This window comes from Pipra filicauda, unplaced genomic scaffold (assembly GCF_003945595.2).
Source record: "Pipra filicauda isolate LSUMZ 115617 unplaced genomic scaffold, ASM394559v2 scaffold151_size3305965_pilon, whole genome shotgun sequence".
NCBI classification, from domain to species: Eukaryota; Metazoa; Chordata; class Aves; order Passeriformes; family Pipridae; genus Pipra; species Pipra filicauda.
In genome coordinates, this window is record NW_024104007.1 from 2,290,533 (window position 1) to 2,314,309 (window position 23,777).

The 23,777-nt window shown below is 37.6% G+C and overlaps 1 protein-coding gene across 6 annotated transcripts in view; it reads left to right on the forward strand.

Moving 5' to 3' along the window:
• PPP2R5E (protein phosphatase 2 regulatory subunit B'epsilon) overlaps window positions 1-23,507 on the forward strand; it is an 80,195-nt gene extending 56,688 nt beyond the window's left edge. For 5 of the 6 annotated variants that reach the window (XM_027716649.2, XM_027716651.2, XM_027716650.2 and 2 more), the window contains 11 exons: window positions 2,764-2,865; window positions 5,512-5,604; window positions 10,020-10,150; window positions 10,235-10,294; window positions 10,925-11,033; window positions 12,007-12,060; window positions 12,176-12,226; window positions 13,083-13,202; window positions 14,275-14,402; window positions 16,178-16,279; window positions 18,936-23,507. In XM_027716649.2, the coding sequence (XP_027572450.1) occupies window positions 2,764-2,865; window positions 5,512-5,604; window positions 10,020-10,150; window positions 10,235-10,294; window positions 10,925-11,033; window positions 12,007-12,060; window positions 12,176-12,226; window positions 13,083-13,202; window positions 14,275-14,402; window positions 16,178-16,279; window positions 18,936-19,035 (1,050 nt within the window). In that variant the 3' untranslated portion in view covers window positions 19,036-23,507. The remainder of the gene's footprint in view (window positions 1-2,763; window positions 2,866-5,511; window positions 5,605-10,019; window positions 10,151-10,234; window positions 10,295-10,924; window positions 11,034-12,006; window positions 12,061-12,175; window positions 12,227-13,082; window positions 13,203-14,274; window positions 14,403-16,177; window positions 16,280-18,935) is intronic. The other variant, XM_027716654.2, reaches the window with a different exon arrangement.
• The last annotated feature ends 270 nt before the right edge of the window (window positions 23,508-23,777 follow it).

A 23,777-nucleotide genomic window follows, 5' to 3' on the forward strand; every position in this document is an offset into this window, starting at 1 on the left:
TGGGCCCAGGGATAAATACTAAATAGGTACCTTATGCCTATCTGAGAAAAATTCTTTCCAGATTCGATGTAGCGTATTCCCGTCTTGGTGTGGTGGCTGTCAGAGTCTCCAACGTACAGCTGGGCAGTTCATGCATGGAAGAACTTGTTGCCTTTGGTTTTCCCTTAGAGGGTTATAAACATTAACCACCCAGAGGCTACTGATTTAGATAAGCATGCTATAAATTGACACTGCATGTAAATGAGCTGTCGTGCTGTGTTGTGGTGATTAATGCAACTGTAATGGCACACATTATCTTTTAAAGTTATGATAACCTGGGGAAATCACTTAAAGATAACCTGTTCTCTCTGTTCTCCTTGGGAGAACAATCTGCATTTTGGCTCCATGTAGCTTATCCTTACTTCTAATGCAAAAAAAGAAAATTAAAGAGAGCAAAGACCATATTCTAGCTGTCATTGCCTTTACTCCTGCATGTTAATTTTCTTATGCAAAAAACCTGCTTTCGAGTTGCCTTGAGACTGGAGGTTTTTAGTAGGCGCACTCTGGAAATCATACTGGTTTTGTTCCAAGCTCAAGATCCAGGTGTCAGTGCTGGCACTTAACTAATTGTTGCTGAACCCTTCATACTTTTGGCATGCTGGTAAGGCCCTGGCACTAGCTGCTTGAGGCTTGGTTTGACTTAAATTAAGTCTTATAAGAATTTGTCTTTGTTTGGCTTTTCATTCTGAAAGTGTGTACTTTTCCTTGCAGGTTTTGCTTGTGCCATAATTCAGTATTTGTCCCAGTTCTAAAAAAACCAGCTGCTCAATGCTTAGGTTTTCTGTGATCTGTTGGTACAAGTTTCAATAATACATATATGGTTAAATTTGCAGAAAAACTTCTTGTTTCAAATGAGATTTAAAGCAGAAAAGAAAAAGTTGTCTTTGGTTTTCTTAGTTTCCTACTTTGGTCCAAATCCTGAGATAGCTGAGATTTTTTTGACTGTGAAACATTAACCAAATATGCTTGAGTAAGTATTGTAGAATGCCACATGCTTGGATCCAAGGTACATTTCCCCCTTTTTACTTGGGAACCCTTTGAGCTGTCTACCCTCTTTTGCCCTGTGCTCTACCAGAGGAACAGTTCTGTCTTGCTAATTCTGACTGCTCTCCCTGCTCTTTTGTATCAGTGATAGCAGAAGGACGAGCTCAGGAATCCTTGAAGAAAGACAAACTGTAACATGTGTATTCCTGGAATAGTTATTTGACCTCTCATGAGACTAGAAATGTCTTTTCATGGAGGGGCTCTTGAGGGAAGTGAATGAGTCGGGGAAGAGGATGGAGAAGGGAGGAAAGGAGCTTCTCCTAGTGATTGGTGGCAGTCACTTCGCAGGTGTGGATACAGGGCAAGTGGGGTTCAGCATCCATCAGCTCGGGCTCCAGCAAGTGCTGTATCTCTTCACGCTGAAAGCCATGCGGCTTGAAACCACGAGATTTACATACAGAGTGGGGGCTTCTGTGAAAGCCTGTGGTGCTGTAAGTGCAGTGGCACACACCCTCTTGTGGCAGAAGGGAAAAGTCCCAGCACAAACCAGCGTGGCGGCTTTTATTTTCTCTGCTTACTGGTTTGCTTCTCCTACTCTTCTTTTGTCTTTCCCTTGAGTTCAGTGAACATCCTTACGTGCTGTCCTGCACTTTTCTGTTTCATCTTTCTGTTTATGCAGCACCCGAATCTGCTCTGTTTGTCTTGCAAATTCTAATATTTCACTCTATTTCAATCTGGTTTTATCAGTATTTGGAATGTATTTAAACTCTGGCTTTAAAGTGCCTTTTCTTACTAAATTGCCAACATATTGAAAATATGCCTTAGAGACTAACTTTAAAGCATATGCAGGAGCAAAAGGCTGGAAAAATAAATAATGACATTCAAGAGCATACTAGTTTTGTTTTCTAAATAGCTTAGTTTGTCTGAACTATTGTGAAGGGGTCATGTATAGATTAGGAGATAACAGGCTGCTTTTCTAAGCTGTTTGATTAACCAGCTTAGAGATGGGTCAAATGCGCAGGAGCAGAGTGCAAGGGAGGCACATCATCACCTTCCAAGTGCAGGAAGGGCCCTACAGCACGTTTGCAGTTTATCAGATTTGCTGCATAATAAGCTGTACGCTCCATTCAGCACTCTAATTAACCCAGGAAAGCACTCTGCTTCAGTCTTTGCTGATAGCATGAACCTCACAAAGCCAAGCAGTCTCACCAAAGTACCTCTAAATAAGATTAAGCAAAGCGAACCAACCATGAAATAAAATGTAGGCTAAGTGTCGAGCAAATACTATTATTTGCTTTCATTTAGTACCAAGTACTGTACTTGGCATGAGATGTCCAGGCATTTAATGTGTGAGTAGCACTGGCAGCTCTTAACAAGTGCTGACAGATGAGACCTTAATCATTCATGTTTTCTCTCCACAAAGAAAAGTAACCAAGTGTTGTATGAAAACACTTGTAAATGCATGTTGATGGTGTTTCCCACAACTCCTAAACAGCCCATTGGTACTCAGCAGGATTGGGAATCACATGTTGGTGGGCTCCTAGAGTGTGGTGGCAGACCAGCTAACACTGGGATATCAATGGAAAGAAGAAAAGCCAAGATTGTGGTGGCAGGTTTGTAAAAGGACAGATTCCTCAGCCCTGTTCTGAACTTTGTTAGAGTGGGTACAGACATACACAACCCTCAAATCTAATGCCTGTTTGAAGAACAGATCTCATCCGTCTTTCTTTCACTTTTCAGGTATCTTGCAATATCTTCAGAACTCTCCCACCTAGTGACAGCAATGAATTTGATCCAGAAGAAGATGAGCCCACCTTGGAGGCATCGTGGCCGCATTTACAGGTTTTTGATTATTTACCTCAGAGGAAATGCTTGTCATTGCTTAACGTATCTCATAATTTTCTCAGCTTTTTTTTTTTTAACTTGTGAATCAGACCCTGTTAGTCTGTGAGACACTAACATTTATTAATCCTTTTCATGGCTGTAATATAGTACCTACAGAGACAGGAGAGAACTTTCTGATATTTGCAGAATATTAAAGCTTTCTTTAAAAATTCTATTGATGTGGTCCCTCATATATCCTGTTTTCCTTCACTGATTTAAAAATCATTTTGTTTTCCAAACTGCTCTGATGTGCAAGGCTTTTTCAACAACTTCAGCAAGAGCATCATGGGGATGATACTGCTGGCAGTTTTGCTTTACTGAGGGTAGATCATATTTATACAAAAGTGCACAGATTTTGGCAGCTGCTCAGAAAAATGGATGATAAGCTACATCCCTAAGTCCTTCTTCCTTTTCTTGAGTCAAGGTTTGTTTTGAGGTATTTGTAGCAGGGTGCTCACTGCTGAGTGATATCCCTTCCTCTGTATTTCAGTTGTCGAAACAAGGTGTTTTGAGACCCCCACCTGGAGCAGTGTGTCCAGTTCTGGGGCCCTCAACACAAGAAAGTTGTGGACCTGTTAGAGCGAGTCCAGAGGAGGGCACAAAGATGATCAGAGGGCTGGAGCACCTCTCCTGCAAACACAGGCTGAGGGAGCTGAGATTGTTCAGTCTGGTGAAGAGAAGGCTCTGCGGAAACCTCATTGTGGCCTTCCTGTACCTGAAAGGGCACTTACAAAAAGGAGGGATAGTGACTTTTTACATAGGCAGAAAGTGCAAGAGGGAATGGTTTTTGTACTAAAAGAGGAGAGATTTAGATTACATTTTAGGAGGAAATTCCTCACTCAGAATGCACTGGCACAGGCTGCCCAGAGAAGCTGTGGATTCCCCATCCTTGGAGATGTTCAGGGCCAGATTGGATGGGGTTTGGAACAACCTGGTCTAGTGGAAGGTGTCTCTACCTGTGGAAGGCAGTTGAAGTGAGATGATCTTTAAGGTCCCTTCCAACCCAAACCATCCCATGATTCCATGATTTTGAACCAGGAACATAAACTAAGTTTGGAGAAAGCATCATTGAAATAATTAAGGCAGTAATTTCCTTTATTGAAAACACAGATGCAGATCCTTTGTGTATTAGTCAGGACAATGACTTGCAGTAGTAGTGAATGGAGAAGAAGTTTGACTGAGTAACATCAGGTTTTGGAGCCTGGGAGTTTCTGTGAGCAAAGGAGCACAATTGATCTCAGCCTGAAACGAGGATTGTATTTTACAGTTGCGTGCACAATCCTTGCCTGTGAGCTGTTTGTTTCTCTCTTTTGTGCTCTCTCATTTAGAGTCTCTGGAAATGTAGGTTCATCCCTCATTTATATTTAAATTTCACAAAAAATACGAATCTTAAAAGAGGCAGCTCTGAAGAGCTCTGCTCTGCCTGCCTGGAAACAGCACAGGCATACGTGTCTGTTACCTTGTGTTAAGTGACACTAGTGCTGTAGTTTTAAAAGTCATTACTTACGTGGAAATGATGGAATTTCTTATCCACCTGATGACTTGCCATTGTCAGGAAGAAATTCACCAAAGTATTTGTGAGGAGTCAATGGAATTGATTTCCTGATGATTCAATGTTAGTTATGTAAGCTGTCACTTTTTCCATGTCTTATTTCTGAACCTCTCTCCCTCTTTTTGATTTCCTATTGCTTCCTTGGAGAAGTCAGAGAACACTGACATAAAGTAGCAGCAGCAGCAGTTTTGCAGCATATTGTTGTCATGGAAAAGTTTAAAACTGTTTAAAAATGTAATTTTTAAGCTTCCTTTCTCCTTTCAGTATCCATACTCAGACTCACTGAAGGCAGAAATGAGCAAGTTTTCAATGGCTGCTCTTTATGAAAAGGTTCAGCAAAGAGATTTGCTGGCTGGTAGCTCATTATCAGTGACAGATCAGAGTTGCTGTCTTATGAGGCCACAGCAGTCTCTGTTTCACTTCACTTCCTTGTTGCCTGTTTTTTATACTCTTCCTTTTCTCCACTAAATGAAAAGTCTGTTGCTGTCCCACTGAATAGTTTAGGTAGAGATGGAATTGCATGAAAATAAGCAGATTTTCTCCAGCCCCGAGGCTAATCTTGACTGTAAGTTAGGAGCTTCTGAATAAATTCTGGTTTGTATTCTTCTTCTGTGTGTCAAGTTGTAGTAGAACACTACTCTAAGCAGTTTCTAATTTAATTTAAATATTTCCAACTGTTTCACCAACCCTTTCAGAATTGTAATGTCTGTATTTGATGTGACTTCAGCAGTTCAGAGGGCAGTTTAAATGTGCTTTCCAATTACTTAAGGAAGCTTTACAAGATGATAACAGGCATTACAAGATGGCAGTGCCTGTTCTTGGTCATGAAATGTCTTTGACTGGAGTTAAATAAGCAAAAGCAGCTTAAAAAGCTCGGGTAATTAATTCTAACTAAGAGGTAGCAGTTGGATAAAGGAGGTAAATAGTTTTCATTTTTTTAACCTTTGCTCTGTGGAAAAATAAGTGCTTAATTTTTTAACAAAATTTAGGGAAATACTAAAATATGAAGATTAATCAAGTCATAAATTAACCACATTTTTTTTCTTTTGCAGCTTGTATATGAGTTTTTCATACGATTTTTGGAAAGCCAAGAATTTCAGCCCAGCATTGCCAAAAAGTACATAGATCAGAAATTTGTATTGCAGGTAAGCTGATGTATTTTCTTTAAGGCTTCACGTTGCTTTTGAAAGAAAATTCCTTTAAAAAGGTTTTGTTTAGAATTCAAAAGTGTAAGTTTATTTGCAAAAGAAAAAGGCTACACCAGCATATACAATGGAAGCTTTCAATCTATGGAGGTGGTGGAAATACGTGTATGTGTTTATATGTCAGTCTCTGCTGCTATAGGTGCATAAAATAGATGGTTTGGATCCAGTTTCGATACCTCAGTCAAAATATTGGACTTGCTGCTTATGAGAGGGAGCTGAAACAGTAACTACTGAAAAATGAAAGGTTTACCATCAAGTCTCAAAGTCTTGCTATCTAGAGAGTCTACTTAAATGCCAGTTTTAATGTGTCTTAATATTGTTAAAACGTTTCTGTTGGAAGCGGAGAACATTTCTCCCGTCTCTCTCTGCAGGAAGGGGCAGAAGTTCATTAGCAAAGCTATTTCCAGCATGGTACTGAAACAGTGAGACTGTAGTGTTTGGGGAGGAAGTAAATCAAAAGGCTGTATAAAGCTTGAGGTCTCTTAAAAGCGTGGAAGGAGAAGCAGCATCAATAATAAACAACATGGGCAAAGAAGAGGTAGCTTTATTTTTGTAGTTTGCTTGCCATGGCTGTGGCTAAAGGGAAGAGATGACTTTCAGCTGCTACCCGGATATTTTACACATGTTCAATCTGCCTTGATTTCTCATGTGCTTTGTTACTTCACTGGAACTAGAGTAGCTGGTCCCCTCTACTGAGAAATTTTTGTCCAGGCCTTGACAAACACCAGAACAGAGGTGGTTGAAGGAGGTTGTTTTCTAGTTGTTTTCTAAGCCAGGACGCTCCACAGATACAACTGTTGTCTTCGGCTCTTGGGGATAGGCCTGTCTTGGGTTTTCTGTTCCCATGGTGAATTTTTTGTATAACCACAAAGTCAGAAAGAACTTCGTGTTTGATGCTGCCTATAGCTTGCTTTTGAAATCGGGGAAATTTAGAAGGATTCCTACTTAGTTAGAAAAGGGAGTTTCCTGGCAGGCTGACGCTTGAATAAGAAACAAATTAGGAGTGATACTCAGCATTTCTGAAGACCTTTCTCTCACCCCTTATCATGGAGCTTTTTTTTTTTCCCCGTAGTGCTCAGGAAATACAAGTTGTGTTTTTACTGTTCATGTTTGTTGTTTGTATGAAGAATACCTGGAAAATGTACTTTAGAGAGCAGTTTCTGTCCTTATGCTCAAAGATTCAAAGAAGGGACTTCAGTTTCCTTCGTAGTACCACAAGACCTTTTTCACCCTACAAAAGCAGTAGGATATATTCATGGTTTTATTGTATCCATCTTCTAAAAACAAGAACATTCTTCATCTGGATCAAACCTCTTGTGGTTTGCTTTTTGTTCACCTCAATACTGATTTGAACAAGGAGGTGCACCAATCTGATCATCCAGCACCTGGTGGAGATGTAAGAAGATGCATGATAATCACTCTCTACAGGTTTTTCCAGGCTGATTTTAATTTCTTTAGATATAACAGGATTGCATTGGAATGAATACATGTGCACATGTTCAAAATCTGGTGAAAATAACTCTTAGATGCTCCTATTATGTGCTGCTGAGCTTGGTCATGACTGGCAACATCCCACTCACGCCCTTTCAAGACATTCAATCCTGGCACAGTTTGGCACAGGAGAATGGGTCTACAACAATGATTTTTTTATTTTTATTTTTAAATCCTGCTAGTCTTTATTAAGTCTACTAAATGAAAGAATGGTATCTCCTGAAAAAGAGGAATATGAGATTTTAAAAACTCTGTACCAGAAAATGTATGATGTGACAAGAGGTCAGAAAAATTCTGAGGATTCACGTTCTTGACACGTGGTTTGGTGATGCCCATTTATAAATTGCTGTGTACAGTGTGCCAATTTAAAATCCACATTTTCCTATAAAAAGTTCTATTGAGACATATATATTATAAGCAAGGAGTTATATTTCCACATGTGTAAATGTTTGTGTTTAGCCTGTAGGAACTGGGCTGTCCTTCCACTTTCTGTTATTCTTGTTGTGTGTCTGGAGCAACTCCTGAGAATCTGTGACCATAGATCACTTACATGGGAAAGTGATTTGAGACTAAAGGTTCATTAAGCATGTTTGGTGTTTCATGACACTGACAACACAAGTGTAACAGTCTTTGAAATCAGCTTTCTCTCAAAATTAATTTTTTTTTGAATTTTATGAACTTTATTGAGGTGTTTCTTGGCAGTAAGAATGACTGTATGAAAAAATGATACATTTTAATGCACTTCTTCCCAGGCTTTTTCTTGTTGGCTTGATTTTTGCCTTTGGTTTTTTAAATATGTCCGTGTTTCTGGCTTTCAGCTGTATGTTTTAATAAAATGCTGTATGTACCAGTGTAACTGTTCAGTTCTCAAGCCTGCTTATATACAGTCTGAAATGGTTGGCAGTGGTTGCTAAGAGACATACTATTCAAATATATCCACGAGTCTCTGTGTTATGTAGGTTGCTATTTTGGAAAATTTATTTCCCTTTTCTTTGTATGTTTAGAATAGTCACATAAAGTATGGAAGTCTTGCAGCTTGTCCATAAAAATAAGACTTTATTGTTGAAAACTGATAACAAATTGGACAGAGCAAAATAATAGTCTTATTTATTTTTTTTTAAAATCAGAGGCTGAGCCTTAGTTTAGCAGTGTTTCCAGAGAGGATCTGTATAAGAGAACTGGAAATACAAATACTTTGCAATCCATTAAGAAGATGAAACACGTAAGTGTTTCCAGCTGTTTGCTGTCTTAGGGTGAAATGTGCTATTTGGGGAAGGATGAGGTGACTATTTATTTATTTAACTGTAGAACTAATTGAACAAAGCAATGTGTTTATAACCTCTGGAGGGCAGATGACAAACCTCATAGTTTCCTCATGAAATCCTCACCACAGATTCTTACTGCAAGGAAAACACAGTGAGATCTCATTACAAGCTGCAGAAACATCCAAAACAATGAAGAAGAGTATGTGCATCAGTCCTAGACCTGCATGTTAGAAGTCAAAAATCCCAGACAGCTTAATAACTTTTAATCATATTTTTCTGCCTTTTTTCTTTCTCACCTCCTCAAAGTTGTATAGCAATTTAACAGAGATGTATGTAGCATACATATACTGACAGATCTACTTGTAATAGGTATTTATAATTTATCTGTTTGTGAATCTCAGATAATTTTGCTTTGTGCCATTCCTGTAATAATTTTCTGACAGCATCTAATACATTTGTAAGACCTCTTTGGAAACTGTCTTCGTTTCTTTTGCAAGACAGGTGATGGTTGACAGTTACTTTCTTTTTCATGCAAGAGAGATACTGGTTGCTTATGATTACTATCTAAAATTCCCTGTTTTAAATCCATTTGGTGGTGGTGATGGTTGAGTTTTTTGTTTTTAAGTAAAGTTTACCTTCTCATTTTTTTTTTCAAATTTCCACCAGAATAGCCAGTATTGTGGGGTCAAAAACTGAAGAAAGTGGCTAAGGGAAGCTCATACTTTTGTGGTATAAGCATCAAGGGAAATAAAACAAAGATCTGCAGGTGCTATTCCTGCTGCTCATTTCATGTCTTAATTCTTAGAGACAACTTCAGGTGTCAGTGTTTTGGGATATATTTTGTGCAAGACAAGACACTGGAATATGTTTTCTTTTGACTGTGTCTCACATAATCATTTTGCTGTTTTAAAATCTTATTTAAGAGCTACTTAATAAATGTGGGTCTTCTGTTGTTGGGTGGTTCTGCTGGTTTTTTATTTGGTTTTGCTGGTTGTTTTGGTTTGTTTTTTTAATTGACATTGACATTAATATTAATTAATTAATTCCCCCAGCGCTTTGATTTGTGTCAATTGGTGAAGATCCTGTAACAGCAGACCCAGCGCTGGCATAGACCTTCCCTGTTGAGTCTTTCCACAGCATGAAGGCCATGCAATCACTAGGAAGGCTTAAGAGCTCATCATATAAATTACAAACAATTAGAAAAATGTGACCTTGACACAGTGTTGTGAGAACAAGAATATTAGAGCAAATGAGGATCTTTTAGTTCTGCAGAGTGAGGGAATGGTGGATGTTAAAAGGCAGGTTGTCTTCATTTATAGGTATTCCAGCATCTAAGAACTTACGTATTTATTTTGGGGAGAAGGAAGGAAGAAAAGCAGCATTTTGGAGTCAATTAATCAAAAATTTATTAGTCTGAGTTTTGTGATGATATACTGGGGTTCCAGCAGATTCTTTTAATACTGTCTGTCTACGCCTTGGCTACCATGGATGTCACATTTTGCATGCATGTGCTTTCATGAATTTACCTTTATATAGAAGTCTGTGTGTCACACTTGTCAAATGTCCCCTGTTTGAGTTCTCTTTTTCCTTTGAACGCAGCTGTTGGAGCTGTTTGACAGCGAAGACCCTCGAGAACGAGACTACCTAAAAACAGTCTTGCACAGAATTTATGGCAAGTTTCTGGGTCTTAGAGCATTTATCCGAAAACAGATTAATAATATTTTTCTACGGTAAGTTGTGGAAGAAGGTACTTTTCTCTCATGAACACTTTAGGAAACTGATATATCGCTTATATTTAACTTTTCTTTTTTTAGATTTGTTTATGAAACTGAACACTTCAATGGCGTAGCTGAACTGTTGGAAATTTTAGGAAGGTAAAGGAGTCTTTATTTATTATCTGTCTCAGGCTTCCCTTCTGGACATGTCAGAATAGTGTCAGATTTGGAAAAAGTATTATGATAAGCCCTGATTCTGAAAACAGATGTGTGCACATGCTCATCTTTAAGCCCACATGCAAACCTCTGTCACATCTTTGCCAAGAATATAAACTAGATGCAAGTTATGGCCAAGTGTTGGATTGATTTTTACATGTGTATGTGCATTACATTTTGTGCACTTCACCCTGACATGATGTAGAATTACTTTTTTTTTTTAGGCACACTAGCAGAGTTAATCTAATTTTGGTAGGTTAATTACTCCAAGACCACCTTGCTTACATGAATTTACAGACAACATAGACAAGGTCTTATCTGTTTGGCAACAGGTTTGTTCAGCTGTTTATGTGATTATTCCTAAGTTGGAGCTGAATTGTTACCTAAACATCTTGTGCCCTGCTAATATAAAGCAGGACCAAAGTCAGCGCCTGTTTACAAATGGCATGAGCCTGCTATTTGTAAACAGGTGCCTACTGCTAAATATATTTTAATCTAGAAAGTGCTTCTTTAGCCCTCCATATTGTTTTCTCTGATAGTGACACTAACAAATATTTCTTTTCTGATTTCTAGTATTATCAATGGTTTTGCTTTACCTCTGAAGGCAGAGCATAAACAGTTTCTGGTGAAGGTGCTGATCCCTTTACACACTGTCAGGAGTTTATCACTCTTCCATGCACAGGTAGACATTATAAAAATATTTTCTGTTCAGAGTTATATTTTTTTAGGTTTGCTTTGGAAATTTAATTATGTAGCACATAAAAGGTGGGGGGAAAGTTCTGAAATGTGGAAAAAATACAGTAGATTTTTTTAAAAAATTCATTTGATGTGCTTTGTCTGATAGGTATCTTGCTTCTGTTCTGATTAGGTACTTAAAATTGTTAACATACAACTATAATAGTTTGGAGATTTACTTAGTAGTTAAGCAGTCTGTAGGTTTTTCTGCTGTTTTCTCATTCTCACAAGTTTGCCTTTCCCATTCTCTCTCCCAAGAGGATGTTTGGGTTTCCTTAGTCTGGTGCTGTCAAGGCTCTTCTTCACCCTGGCAACTTTCTGAATAATAATACCCACATTTTTGCATGATCTTCAACATTCTCCCTTGCAGATTTCTTAATACTGCATTTATGCTCTCAGATATCTTTTTATGCCTTCATAACATTAGTTTTCCTCTGATAAGTGCTGCCTGTTGCCTTTCTGTCTGACTTTCAGATAGTGCAGTATTTCTTATGCTGATAAAGCTGTGCTTTCTAAATATGTTATTCCAGGGTTTAGGTATTGGCTCATCTTTCAAGAGTTCTCATGATTCTGCTGATGTACAAAATGTGTAAAAAGACACAGTTTGAGAGAGTAACAGAAGTTTCAAAACATTGGTTGTATGACTGTATTTAGAATTGCAAGTTGCTCTGATTTTAATTGTATGTGTTACTTTGTCTCTCTGACTGTTTTCCTAAAGTGTCCTGTTGTTTCTTACCAACTGAGCTTTCAGAGCACTTGCACAGTGCAAACTGTGCATCACAGTTTGAAGTCGGATGCGGTTTGGGAAAGCTGAATAGCACCTTGCCTCGAGTGTCTCTTTTTTTTTAAAAATTGGATCCTTGTGGTTTCTTTATAGAAATGTTCTGACTTAATTCTCTTAAATTCTTACCTCTTCACAGCTGGCGTATTGCATAGTACAGTTTCTGGAGAAAGACCCCTCGCTCACAGAACCGGTAAATATTTCTTTCGTACTTTTTTTTTTTTTTGCCTCGTAAATGGTTTTCGAGATGGCCTCGTAAATGTTGAGAGAAAAATAAAAAAATTGACTTTTTTTCCCTTCTAATTTAGGTCATTAGAGGTTTAATGAAATTCTGGCCAAAAACCTGCAGTCAGAAAGAGGTAAGCGGTGTGCTAGTATAACAAAACTTTTTTGCTCTAAAATATAATAAGCAGGGAATCTTTAAATATTTCCTGGTAGTGAGCACGTGCTGTGGTGAATCTTGGTATTTTTTCTTGGAGATGATTTTTCTCTACTTGGATTCTGGCTTTTTGGACAATTTCAACTATGAAGAGAAAAGTTTGATAACCATGGTTTCTATTCACAAAATTAGCACTGGTACTTCTGAAGAGAACTGTTATGGCATTTTTTTTTTTTTTGAGAGGAGAAAATAAACATAGTTGAGGATAGGTTGGAAAACTCTGGTAGACTTGGAATTGTTTGTATGTGAGGGTAGTATTTTTCCAGGGAGGGTGAAAGATATTTTACTGTCTAGTGTTTATCTGCTATACATGTAAATGATGCAGTTAGGCCTTTGCATTTTTGTTTCAAATTCTTGATGCAAATCTGAGTTTCCCTAATGAGGTTTTGTGAAAAAACAAAACCATAATTCTGCCTTGTTTTTAGAAGCAATATTCAAAATAGAGAGACTCTCCTCAGTTAGCAAAGTTTAAGGTTTGGTCAAATTCTTCATATGAGGCAAAGTTTTGAGAATTGAACCAGTATTCCATGCTAATTTTATTGTAAAGGACAAGTGCTATATTTGAAAAGACAGCACTTGAACACACTTGTCCTCTTTTAAGAGACTGAATCCAGAAGCTGCTAAAGGTAGAACTGATCATATTATTGGAGAGGGTCTTGCTGAACTTGTGAGGTTTCCATTTCTCCCTGAAGCAGTAGAATTTGAGGGTTACCAGCATTTTTCTGACTGAGATGATTTAGAGGTTTTATATTTAATGCTTTCTTCCTTGTCTTTAGGTCATGTTCCTAGGAGAGCTGGAGGAAATCTTGGATGTAATTGAACCATCACAATTTGTCAAAATCCAGGAACCGTTGTTTAAACAAATTGCCAAGTGTGTCTCTAGCCCTCATTTTCAGGTCAGTGGTAGAGGTTATTGTTTGTACAGGAATGTATAGTCTCAGTTTCAAATGTAACACCACTGCAAATGTAATTATTGTTTTATGTTATGTGGTTTTAAATACTCGCCTTCTGTGGAAGAGGATATGTTGCAGTAGAAGTTTAGTTCTGAGCTCCATGTTAGAGGTATCTGGGGTTACAGCCCAGAACTTGCTGTTCTGAGCCCCACATAAGGCCTAAAAACTGCATCCAAGCAGAGCCCTTCTGACTATGGGTGACAGGTCCCTGCCATATAGACCATGTGGGATGTATCTGCTCTCCATTTTTGGTACAGTATTGTTGTTTTCTGACTTACTTCCCTCTGTAACCAGGAGATGTCTGGTTAGAGGTGACAGAAAACTTATCACATTGCATAATGGGAAGAAGGGAAATGAATAGGATTTAGATGGAATCATACATGAAGAGGAGGTGGAGTTCATGGCCTGTAGTGTCTCCATATTAAGCCTGGTGACCTGTCCTGGCACAAAGGCAGATGTGACTTTTCAGCTCTTCCTTGGGCTACATTTATTTTTAGCATAATTTAGATCAGCATCCTCCCTCCTACTCCCCAGCTCCTCCCCAAGGAGATCACTGTCATTGTTACCTTCTCCACATGGAAGGTTTCTCCTCCCTTGTTCAGCTCATCTGTGGGGCCTTTCTCTGTCTCCTTCCTCTGGTATCCCAGCACTAGTGTCTTCCTTCTGACTGCAGCCTTCCTGACTTTGAGGGAAAGGGGAGATGGGAAGTCTCTCTGCTCTCCCTTCCCCTCCACAGCTGCAGCATTAATGCAGTGTCTGCACCTGGTCTTCAGTGAGCAGCAACATATTGCTCAGGGGAAAGAGAGTGTGGATGCTGTGGGATCAGAATTATAGGATAGAAACTTAATTCCATTAATGCATGTTATGCTACTGATTGGAGTTGTTTAATTCCAAAACTAATGACTCCTGTTAATTTGTCTTTGTGAAGTTTTTCTGTGATTTGTTTTTCCTTCGGAAAATTACAAAATTATAGGTATCTGAATTCCTGTTAATAATTTATTCCTTTGACTCAAAGGTGGCTGAAAGAGCGCTGTATTATTGGAATAACGAGTACATCATGAGTTTGATAGAGGAGAACTCAAATGTTATACTTCCCATCATGTTTTCCAGCCTTTATAGGATTTCTAAAGAACACTGGAATCCGTAAGTTTTTTGTCTTTACACTTTATTTTACTGTTTCTGAATGGGAGAGATCCAGACCCAAAGCTGGTCTGAGCAAGTGCAACTCTGTTAATGCCAATATAAATTAGTCTGTACTTGAGCTTGTCTCAGTGTTTTTAATTAACTGGTATGTGTACAAAAATCTCTACCTTACGGGATAAAAATAGACCTTCTCACAAGCTGGAAAAAAGAGAAATTAGATGTTACATTGTTATTGAAGAAAAAGTGTTGCTCATCAAGCTTTTCTCCTACACAGTTTTTTATAAACTGGTTGACTCTTAAGCCAGATTGTAAATTGTCTAGAGGAATATCACTTGGCATTAATAAAGCTTTGTGGCTGTATCATGGACTGATACCTCTGGGAGACCTCTGGAACTGGTATTTTTTAAACATCTGTGAAGCATACAGACATCAGTATATTCTTCTTGGGTTGTTTTTTTCTAAATTTATTTAAATACAGCTGTTTGCTGTTACAGTAATTGAACAGTTACTTCATCTTGATATTCTGATAGTTAGGCATTTTTATTTTAAACTGAATGACCTAGTAGAAAGTGTTTTAATGAAAAATACTATTACACATAGATGCCATGTATTCCATACTTGAGTTGAAAAGTTTTTCTAACTCAAGATGGTTACCATGTAGTAAACCCAGTATTTTTAATGAGCTTGTGCTCCATTCAGGTCTCAGTTGTTTTAAGACCTTACTATACAATATTTAATCTTTTCAAACATTAGTCTTTTTGTTCTGTACCTAGGCAAGCTCTCAAGTTTGTTTGCTTACTTGACAAATCTAGTGCTGCTGGAAAGCTTCTGTAATTAAGACTGGTCACAAAAAGACACTTTCCATGGCATTACCAGTCTCCAACATGCCCCTGCTCCTGCCTAAACCTTTATACTATGCACTGGGATGCTTTTGGTAATGAGAATACTCCAGTATCCCAGTTTGCAGGTTGTTCATACCCACAGGAATTTTGTTTCTTTGACACACAAGCCAGGTAAAGATACACGTAAAATAAAGAATATAGTTTAAATAATTTTTATATTTATAAGAAAATTTGCCACGTAGGCAACAAAATTAAAAGTGTATTGAAAGAAGTGAAAGAGAGACAGGGGTATGTGGGCAATGGCACATAGTTTGTCTGCTATATGGATTAGCTCCAAAGGTTCCTGGCACTTGTACTGTTGATTCACTGCCTCCTGGCTGAAGTGCTGTTTCTTAAGCAGCTCTGGGTCTGAATATGACAGCCATAGTAGTGGATCAGGAACTGTGAAAGGGAAAATGAATATGAAATGTATGAGTACAATCACTCTTGAAATGCAGCCTTGTATTTTGCATAGAGGCAGTGAATATTCAGCTTCATAGAAAAGTCATAAGGAAATATGAATCACTCTCATTTTGTGTTTGAATTCTATTCCTTCTGCCAGCATTGATGATTTGAATCCCTGAAGTTGCATTCAGAACTGCTCCACAGCATGAGGGAAGAGTCTGTAGTTATATGTAATGGCTTTCTGTTGTTACCTTTTACCCTGGCGTTTTGGCTTTCTCGATTTCAGTAGTCAGTAGAGACAGGAAAGCTGATTCTCACCTTTAAATATGTTAATCAAAAGCAGTTTCACTGAAATCGAAGAATTTACATAATCATACTTGCAGGAACAGAACTGGTCACAGAAAGGCCGGGAAGAGAAGACGCTTTTATTTCACGTTTGATTTCACCTGCAACTAATGGACTCCTTTCTTCTTTTTCAATTTCTCACAGGGCTATTGTGGCTTTAGTCTACAATGTGTTGAAGGCATTTATGGAAATGAACAGCACCATGTTTGACGAGCTGACAGCCACTTACAAGTCAGATCGTCAGCGGTAACTTTTTAAAGCTTTTTTTTTGTCAGCTGTGCATAAGGCCTGCTGTTTAGCTTTTCCCTTACACTCAGGTGCAGTTGCATAATCTCACACATGGTAGTCACAGTGCCCCATTTTTCCCCTTGCCTGCCCACTAGCCTTCTCCTTGCAAGGTGGTAAGATTAGATGTGCAAGTTGCTATTTACCCTTTATTAAATACAGTATCCATTGCATTGCTCAGGAATCCACATTGTTCAAGCAATTCCTTTTGACTTCCCATTCCAGGAGACTGAAGCATATCAAGGTCTTCAATAGTAAAAAAAAAAAAAAGAGTTTAAAGATAACACTTTGCTTTAAGACTTCACAAAAAAAAAAAATTACACTGAGCTTTGGAAAGAGACACGAGGGAAACCCCTAAGATTTGTTTTCCAAACTGCTGTTTGTAGACTGGATGTGGTCTTAAAGCAGAGAGGCATCTCTCAACCCTTTCATTTCTTATTCAGAGGTCTTGCTCTGTATCTGAGTCTTTTAGCATGCAGGATCCATTAAGTACACCACTCATAGAATCGTTAGTTCTACCCCAGTAGCTTTTTATCTTTTGTTTTCCTTAATTTTCATTTTCCAATTACAGTGCAGCATCTTTTCTCAAAAGTTTTGCCTCATGCAAAGTGTCAGGTGAAAAAAATGAGGAAATTTCAGGAACTCTGAACAATTTGCAACTTCATTTAAGTCACACCTTGTCTGTGACTCAGGGTTTCCCCCAAAGCAAAGCAAAGGGCACTGCATGTCAACAGACCTTGTTAGTACAGTCTGGAAAGTCTCTTGGAGGCTGTTTTTGACTTGTGTGACTCCAGTCACACTGGCCTTTTGTTTTGCTTTGTTTGAATTTTATACACAAAAAATCATTCATTAATATAGTATTTTACCATAGTTCACTAATATGGTATGGCAGTGGTAAAAATAGTCCATTAATGTGGTATTTTACTTTTAGAGACTTGGAGATATATTTGAGCGAAGATGCCAGATCAGTTCTTGATAGGTATTGATAGTTGAGGTTCAATCTGCTGGTGCAGTTGAGACAACAGTGGTTTCTTAACAAACAGGCAGAGAATTTTGGGACTGGTCATCAAATCCAGCCATTCACTGAGGGAGGTTGGTGACTTAAATCAATTTGCAGATAAGAAACTCTGCTCTTAACAGGACCAGACACTGAAGTGGAGCGTCCCATGGCTGGATAATGGGGAGGTTTATTGGCTGAACTGCACAAAGAAGTTTTCTTGCCCCTGCTGACGTTGTATCTCCTGTTCAGGGCTGGTGCTAAGCATTTCACCATTTCTGTTTACTGCTTATAATTTTAAAACATGCAAATACCTGAAGGTATAAAGTGCTGGGATGTTTACCTTAATGTTTCCAGAAAATCTTTAGCATTTTAATAAAACCACATATCAGAAGGGTAGCTATGATACCACTTAAAACTTGAGAAATATGTTCAATATTAATGACTAGGAAAGGTCAAATAGGTAAGTTGGATGAGGTGATCATCCTCTAGCAGTCTTTTAGGTAAGCAGGCATATATTTCATAATGATTAGAGGATAAATATTGGTAGGTAACCTGGAAATGTAAGGCTATTTCACTTATTCTTGTATTTAATTTTAAATACTTTTAGTAACAATGGGCTCTTTTTTTTTCTTTACTGTTCCTTGGGGATTTGTCTGAAAGTTGTTTGTATTTTTTTTTATAAGTTTAAAATACTCTTGGGAAATTAAAATTCCAAATAAATGAGCCAGATGTTGGTATTTAGACTGAATCAAGATGTGTAAAGATGTTTCTAATCCGCTGAAACATTTTTCAAGACCTCTCTAATGTGACTAGCAGAGATTCTGTATTTCTGTCATTGTTAAGATTTCCATTTCCTCTAAACCTATAAGGTGATGTAATAGAACTTGAAAGCATTTTGTACCTTACAGTACCAAGGAGATTTATTCAAAGTAAGCTATGGCAGAGACAGGAAACTTAGAAAGCAAACAATGCAGGTAAAGTAAATGTTAGATTTGCTGTTTAATTTTGTCAAATCAACCATTAAAGTCTGTTGTTCAAGCAAATGCTACATAGATCTTGTAGGAATTTGGTGTGGAAAAAGAGTGACTCAGTGAACAAAAGGCAGATCTTTTAGCTTGAACTTCACCTTGGCTGGTGCCTAAGCTAAATGGAAGCCACCAGTCAGTTAAGTAAGAATAGCAATTCTAAAAGAATCAGGGAAAGCTTTTTCTAGGAAGTGACTGTTATTTTTAATATTAAAAAATGCCATGCTTACATAAACAAACTTGAAAATAATTAAATAATTTAGTTTGTAATGGTAATTTTTATAATCTTAGTCCATTAGACCCAAAATAAAAGTCCACTGCATTTTTTCTTCCTCATTACAAATTAGTGTCTATGAACACTATCACTTTGCTCAGCTTATGTTTTATGTTCTTCTCATACTGCTTTTAGTTATATTTTTGTAGGTAACAAAAAGGAAAAAAAGAAAATATTTTTAAAAATTAAATTTATTGGGAAAATTGCAGTTGTGTTCTTGAAAATCAGTGCAGCCAATAATGTCAGATATATATATTTTAACATAAATATTATACAGTCTTCTCTCCTGTTAACACTTTGTTTTATTTCATCTGTCAGTGAGAAGAAGAAAGAGAAAGAACGTGAAGAACTGTGGAAAAAACTGGAGGATTTGGAATTAAAGAGAGGTCTTAGACGTGATGGAATAATTCCAACTTAACAAAAAAACAAAACAGCATTATTAACCTGTGGAGTCACACATTTATGTAGTAGAAGATGGAGCAACAGTTTTCTGTATTGTGCAACTTTACAGTAGATTTCACATTTGTTTCATTATTACAACAGCACTGTATATACCTGTCTCTAAGTAAAGGAAAAAAATAAGGACTTTAATCCAAAGTTTGGACAACAGATGGACTTCTCAGAACTTTGCAAACATAATCATTGTTTTAACCCTTCTTTAAAACCGGTCTTCAAAGATCTGTTGATGAAAATTGCAATGTCAAATTCCATTGTCAGGACCTGTTCCTTATTTATCATTAGCAGAGAGTATAATACAACTTTCAAATGTGAACAATCTTAAAATTTAGCTTGTCTTTCTGCTAAACTGTTACGTGTATTTATAGTAAAAGAGAAAAAAGACTGTCATTTCCTTATGAGTTTGTGTAACATCCTCCTTCTCTGGATAACTTTACTGTAATTTGACTTTTTTTTTCCTTTTGCACATCTTCATGAGTTGAATGTCCATTCAGATCAGGGCCATGAAAAACATTGGTCCTGAATAAAAGTTTTGTTTACTGGTGTGAGAATTTTTTTAGTACCAGGCTGTCTCTGGTGCTTCCTTAATTTGAGCATTAGGAGTTAAAAAAAAACAAGTAGGTGATAAACATAGTAGGAAAGGGAGCTTTGGATTCATGCACCTTTTTATTGCAAATCCAAATTAGTGTCCACAATCCTTGAAAAAACGGGCAGTGGTAACACCCTGAACTTCAGTACCTAACCAGTATTAGTGATGCAGCATTGGAGACATGTGCCAGAGTTGGTTTAGAAACACTAATTGCTAAATTATTACAGTATGTTTTTATTGGACCATTTAGAAAGAACACACGTGCTAAACAACACAAGCATGAAATTGATCTCCAGTGGTCACAGATCTAATTGGAAAATGAGTTGAGATAGCAGTTTGGACAGTTTGGAGTTGTTGCCTTACTTTTTAATATGTATTTATAAAGTGTTCCAGCAAAAGAGGATGTAGCCTCTAAAAAACATACTCTAGTGTTTTTGTGGTTCTAGTACTATTACTCATCACAGTACCAGCCCTGTGGTCTTAGCTGGAAAGGATTCTGGATAATACACTTCTGCATTCTCATCTGGATGCTCATTCCTAACTACTGTATTTGTTACCAAAAGTGGTTCTACAAATGCTACTGAAAAAAAAAAGAATTCTGGAAATCCTAATGTTCTGAGTATTAATAATAAAGTTTAAAATGCTTTTATATCAAAGGTGCATTGTGACCAAATTGTTTAAAACAAAAGAGGAAAAAAAAAATTACAAAGAACAAAAGAAGAGGGCTGTATTATAAGTATACATTATTGGCTATCTGCTTTGTATTTGAAAGTGGAATCTTACATCTTTGGTAGGTAAAATGCTGATAAGACTTATGTACAGTATATATTTAGCTAATGCAGTTGCATTATTATATACCAGAAGGTATGTGTTTTGGGATTTTTCTCCAGGATGCTTTTGAACTGTTATAGACATATGACAACAGTGAATTGATAATCCTAAACCATCAATCCAGCAGTATTTACAGTATAAAACTGAATTGGTGTTCATGAGTCTTTGTGATAGTTGCAAACATGAATTTATGACCTGTTGCCATTGATAGAAATACAGTATAAATACAAGCTTGTATATTTTTCTTCCTACCATTTAAATATACAGTAGGATTTGAAGTTTTCTTGTTTTCAGGCACGGAAAAGAGGTAAAAAAGGATTCCCTCCTAGACTACTGACTGTTTCAGGATTATCAGGTCACAGTTTGTACTCCTGGGTCTGCGCACACAAATGTTGTAAACTCAACGTTTTGTAAGAACTTGACACTGTTAATTCTGGAAAAAAAAAAAAAAAGTGGAACTAATCATATGCAACACCAAACACAACATGGTTTTAATGGGATTAATATGAGCTTCTTTTAAGAACATTGACTGGGACGCAATGTAAATTAGGCAGTTACTGTCATAGTTGAAACATTTTATTTTAAAGTGCTGAAGCAAAGGTGCAAGCTGAAATACTGAAGATTAAATAAATTTATAACAAATCATGTCCCTTAGCCCATTGATTTTGACAGTCTTTTATTTCTGTTACCGAAAAAAAAAAAAATATTTGCTAGTGTGACTTCTGTGTGAAATGATCATACAGTACAAAAGGGTGGACTCAAACTCATGCTCAAAGACTATGTTCCATTGTGAAAAACTGAGATAGAATGGAGGACTAAAACTTCATGTTTTTCACCCGGTGGAGTAAAACACAACAATGTGAAATTAGAAAAAGCACCTTGTCCTGTACTTAGAGTTTAGGTGAGTGTTGTTTGTTCATAACTATTTTTGGTTTCTGACATGTCATTCTGCTATTGATCATACAAGACTGACGAGAACCTGATGGGTTGCAATATTTTGTTACCTCTGATTGTTACCTCTGATGTGGGGATAGTGGGGTGTATCTAAAGTTTATAGATGACTTATCACTTCCGAGAAGGAATGTTTAACGTGAACGGGACGCTGTGATGTTATTAGTCACTTGACTCTAAAGGCTCTCACGGCAGTAGGTTTGCACTGTGCGATGTACCCAAAAGAAGCACTTGCCACAATGATACGACCGTACCCCCGGGACCCACAGGCTGCCGCAGTCCCAACGCCATGTCCTGCCCTGCACAGCTCCCACTGCTGTCACTTGGAGCTGCAGGCCGAGAAGGAGGCAGCACACGGGCCCAAGTGTGATCAGTGCGTCTGTTTAATTAACGCTTTTCGTTCGCTTCTTGAGTTCCAGAAACTACCTTTGTTTGTGTAAATGTTGTTGTTCGCTGCTCGTCCGGCAGTCGTTGGGTGGCCACTCGTGTCCTGTGCCATATTGGTTTCAGGAGAAAGGATTGGATGCTGTCTGGTCAAAGGAAAAGAGCCGCGTTTTCGACACTAGGGCATTGCATCGGGTCATGGGGATGTAACAACTGTAAAAGTAAAGTTCCTCTCATACACTTTAAATTGAGCACACGTTGCTTTCTTCATCCTGCAAGTCTCCCTTACTGTTTTCCTTTCGTTGCTTTTGAGTGTTTTTTGTCTCCCTTCCAAAGGTTGGAATGCTTTAAATAAAAGTATTCTAATGCCGTTGGAGCGTTCACTAGCAGGCTTACAGTAAATTTAATCCTGATTTTGTTAGCATAAATAAAAGGATTTAATTTATTTTTTAATCTACTCTCATATATGGAAAAATCGAGGGTGTTAGAGCCAAGAATTGCTTGAGTAAGAAATGGAGCAGCTGTACTTACATTATACGTGCATAAGTACAGCCTCAGGCTATCTCACTCTGTGGAAAAGAAAATATATTAGGAGCTGTAAAAAACTCTTTATTGTTTTGTGAGGAGCAGGAAAGACGGGATTCTTCTCCCTCCAAGTAAAACTGAAATAGTTTGCTTTTAGTTCTGTCTTGGAAAACAAAGATGCCCTTTTCTCTTAATTGTATGACAGCACCATCCCAAAGCAGTTGCCCTAAAAGAAGACAAAGATGAAAATGCTCAAGGTTGAAGAATGTTTTTATTTACATGTGGCTTTTTTATTTTGGCTCACATGCTTCCCTTAGCAGCTCTGGAGTGAGCCATGTATTAGTTTTTTCCTAGTTGGTATGTGCAGCATATTTCATATAGCCCAGTTTTTCGTTTTGAAGTCTACAAAGCAGTATCTTGAAACAGAATGGAACTGATTTTCATTGAAAACTTTTATCCAAGTGTTGCTTCCCATCCACAGAAGCGTACGCTTTTTATCATGACCTCTCTGAATAAGAGTTTTTGTTATTTGGATCACTTAACTGTAAATATGTTGTATTCATAACCTTATGGACCCATGAGGAGTTTTCAAATATAAATAGTACCGATACATTTCTTGTTGTTGTCCTATTTTTGACTGTAGTATAGCGAATGACCTGTCATGCTTTTTGTTTCAAGGTTAGCATTAGATTCATAGATCTTAATATTTTAGCATTTCATTGTTTAAGCAGGAGAGGGCAGCAAAAGTTCATTTTTCCCCATAGGAATGCTCTGGTCCCATTACTGTTTTTAAACTTAGTTGCATTTAACTATCTGTGGGTAGGGGGGAAAAATGAAACACTTTTTATATATATTAAAAGGTGCATATGAAAATATATAGACTGGTCCAATCAGACTGTGAAAATGTCTTCTACTCTACATCCAAGTAACAATAAAACAAAAATATCTTCCACCTCTGGATAAAGTACAAGCAGGTCTTAAGCTCTTGGATTCAAATGTCATTCTTTGGAAACAGTTTACTTTCTTAAAAATGGTATCAAAGAAACTCGAACTCAATGGTGCTCCCAGCTATAAATGTGTAATCTTCCTCTTTTGCACTTGCTAAAGAGGCTCTGTACTGTGGGTGCATCTAAATAAAGAAGCAATGAAGTGTTTTCCAGGTGCTTGGCTTTTTTTTATCCACCTCCTCCCATCTAAACTTCATGTAACTTTTCAGCAGTGAACTTCCAGATCAGATCAGATACCCATCTGCATGTATTAGATGTATTAAAGGACACTTGTCTGGAAACAAAACCCAAACAGCGAGGTGGTAATTTAAGCTTCAACCAGAATTACCGTAGTAAACACTTGGTTTTCATTAAGTTCATTTTTTTAAAGGTCCTCTCATCATGGTGAGCTGCACACAACCCCACCTGTGAGAGAGG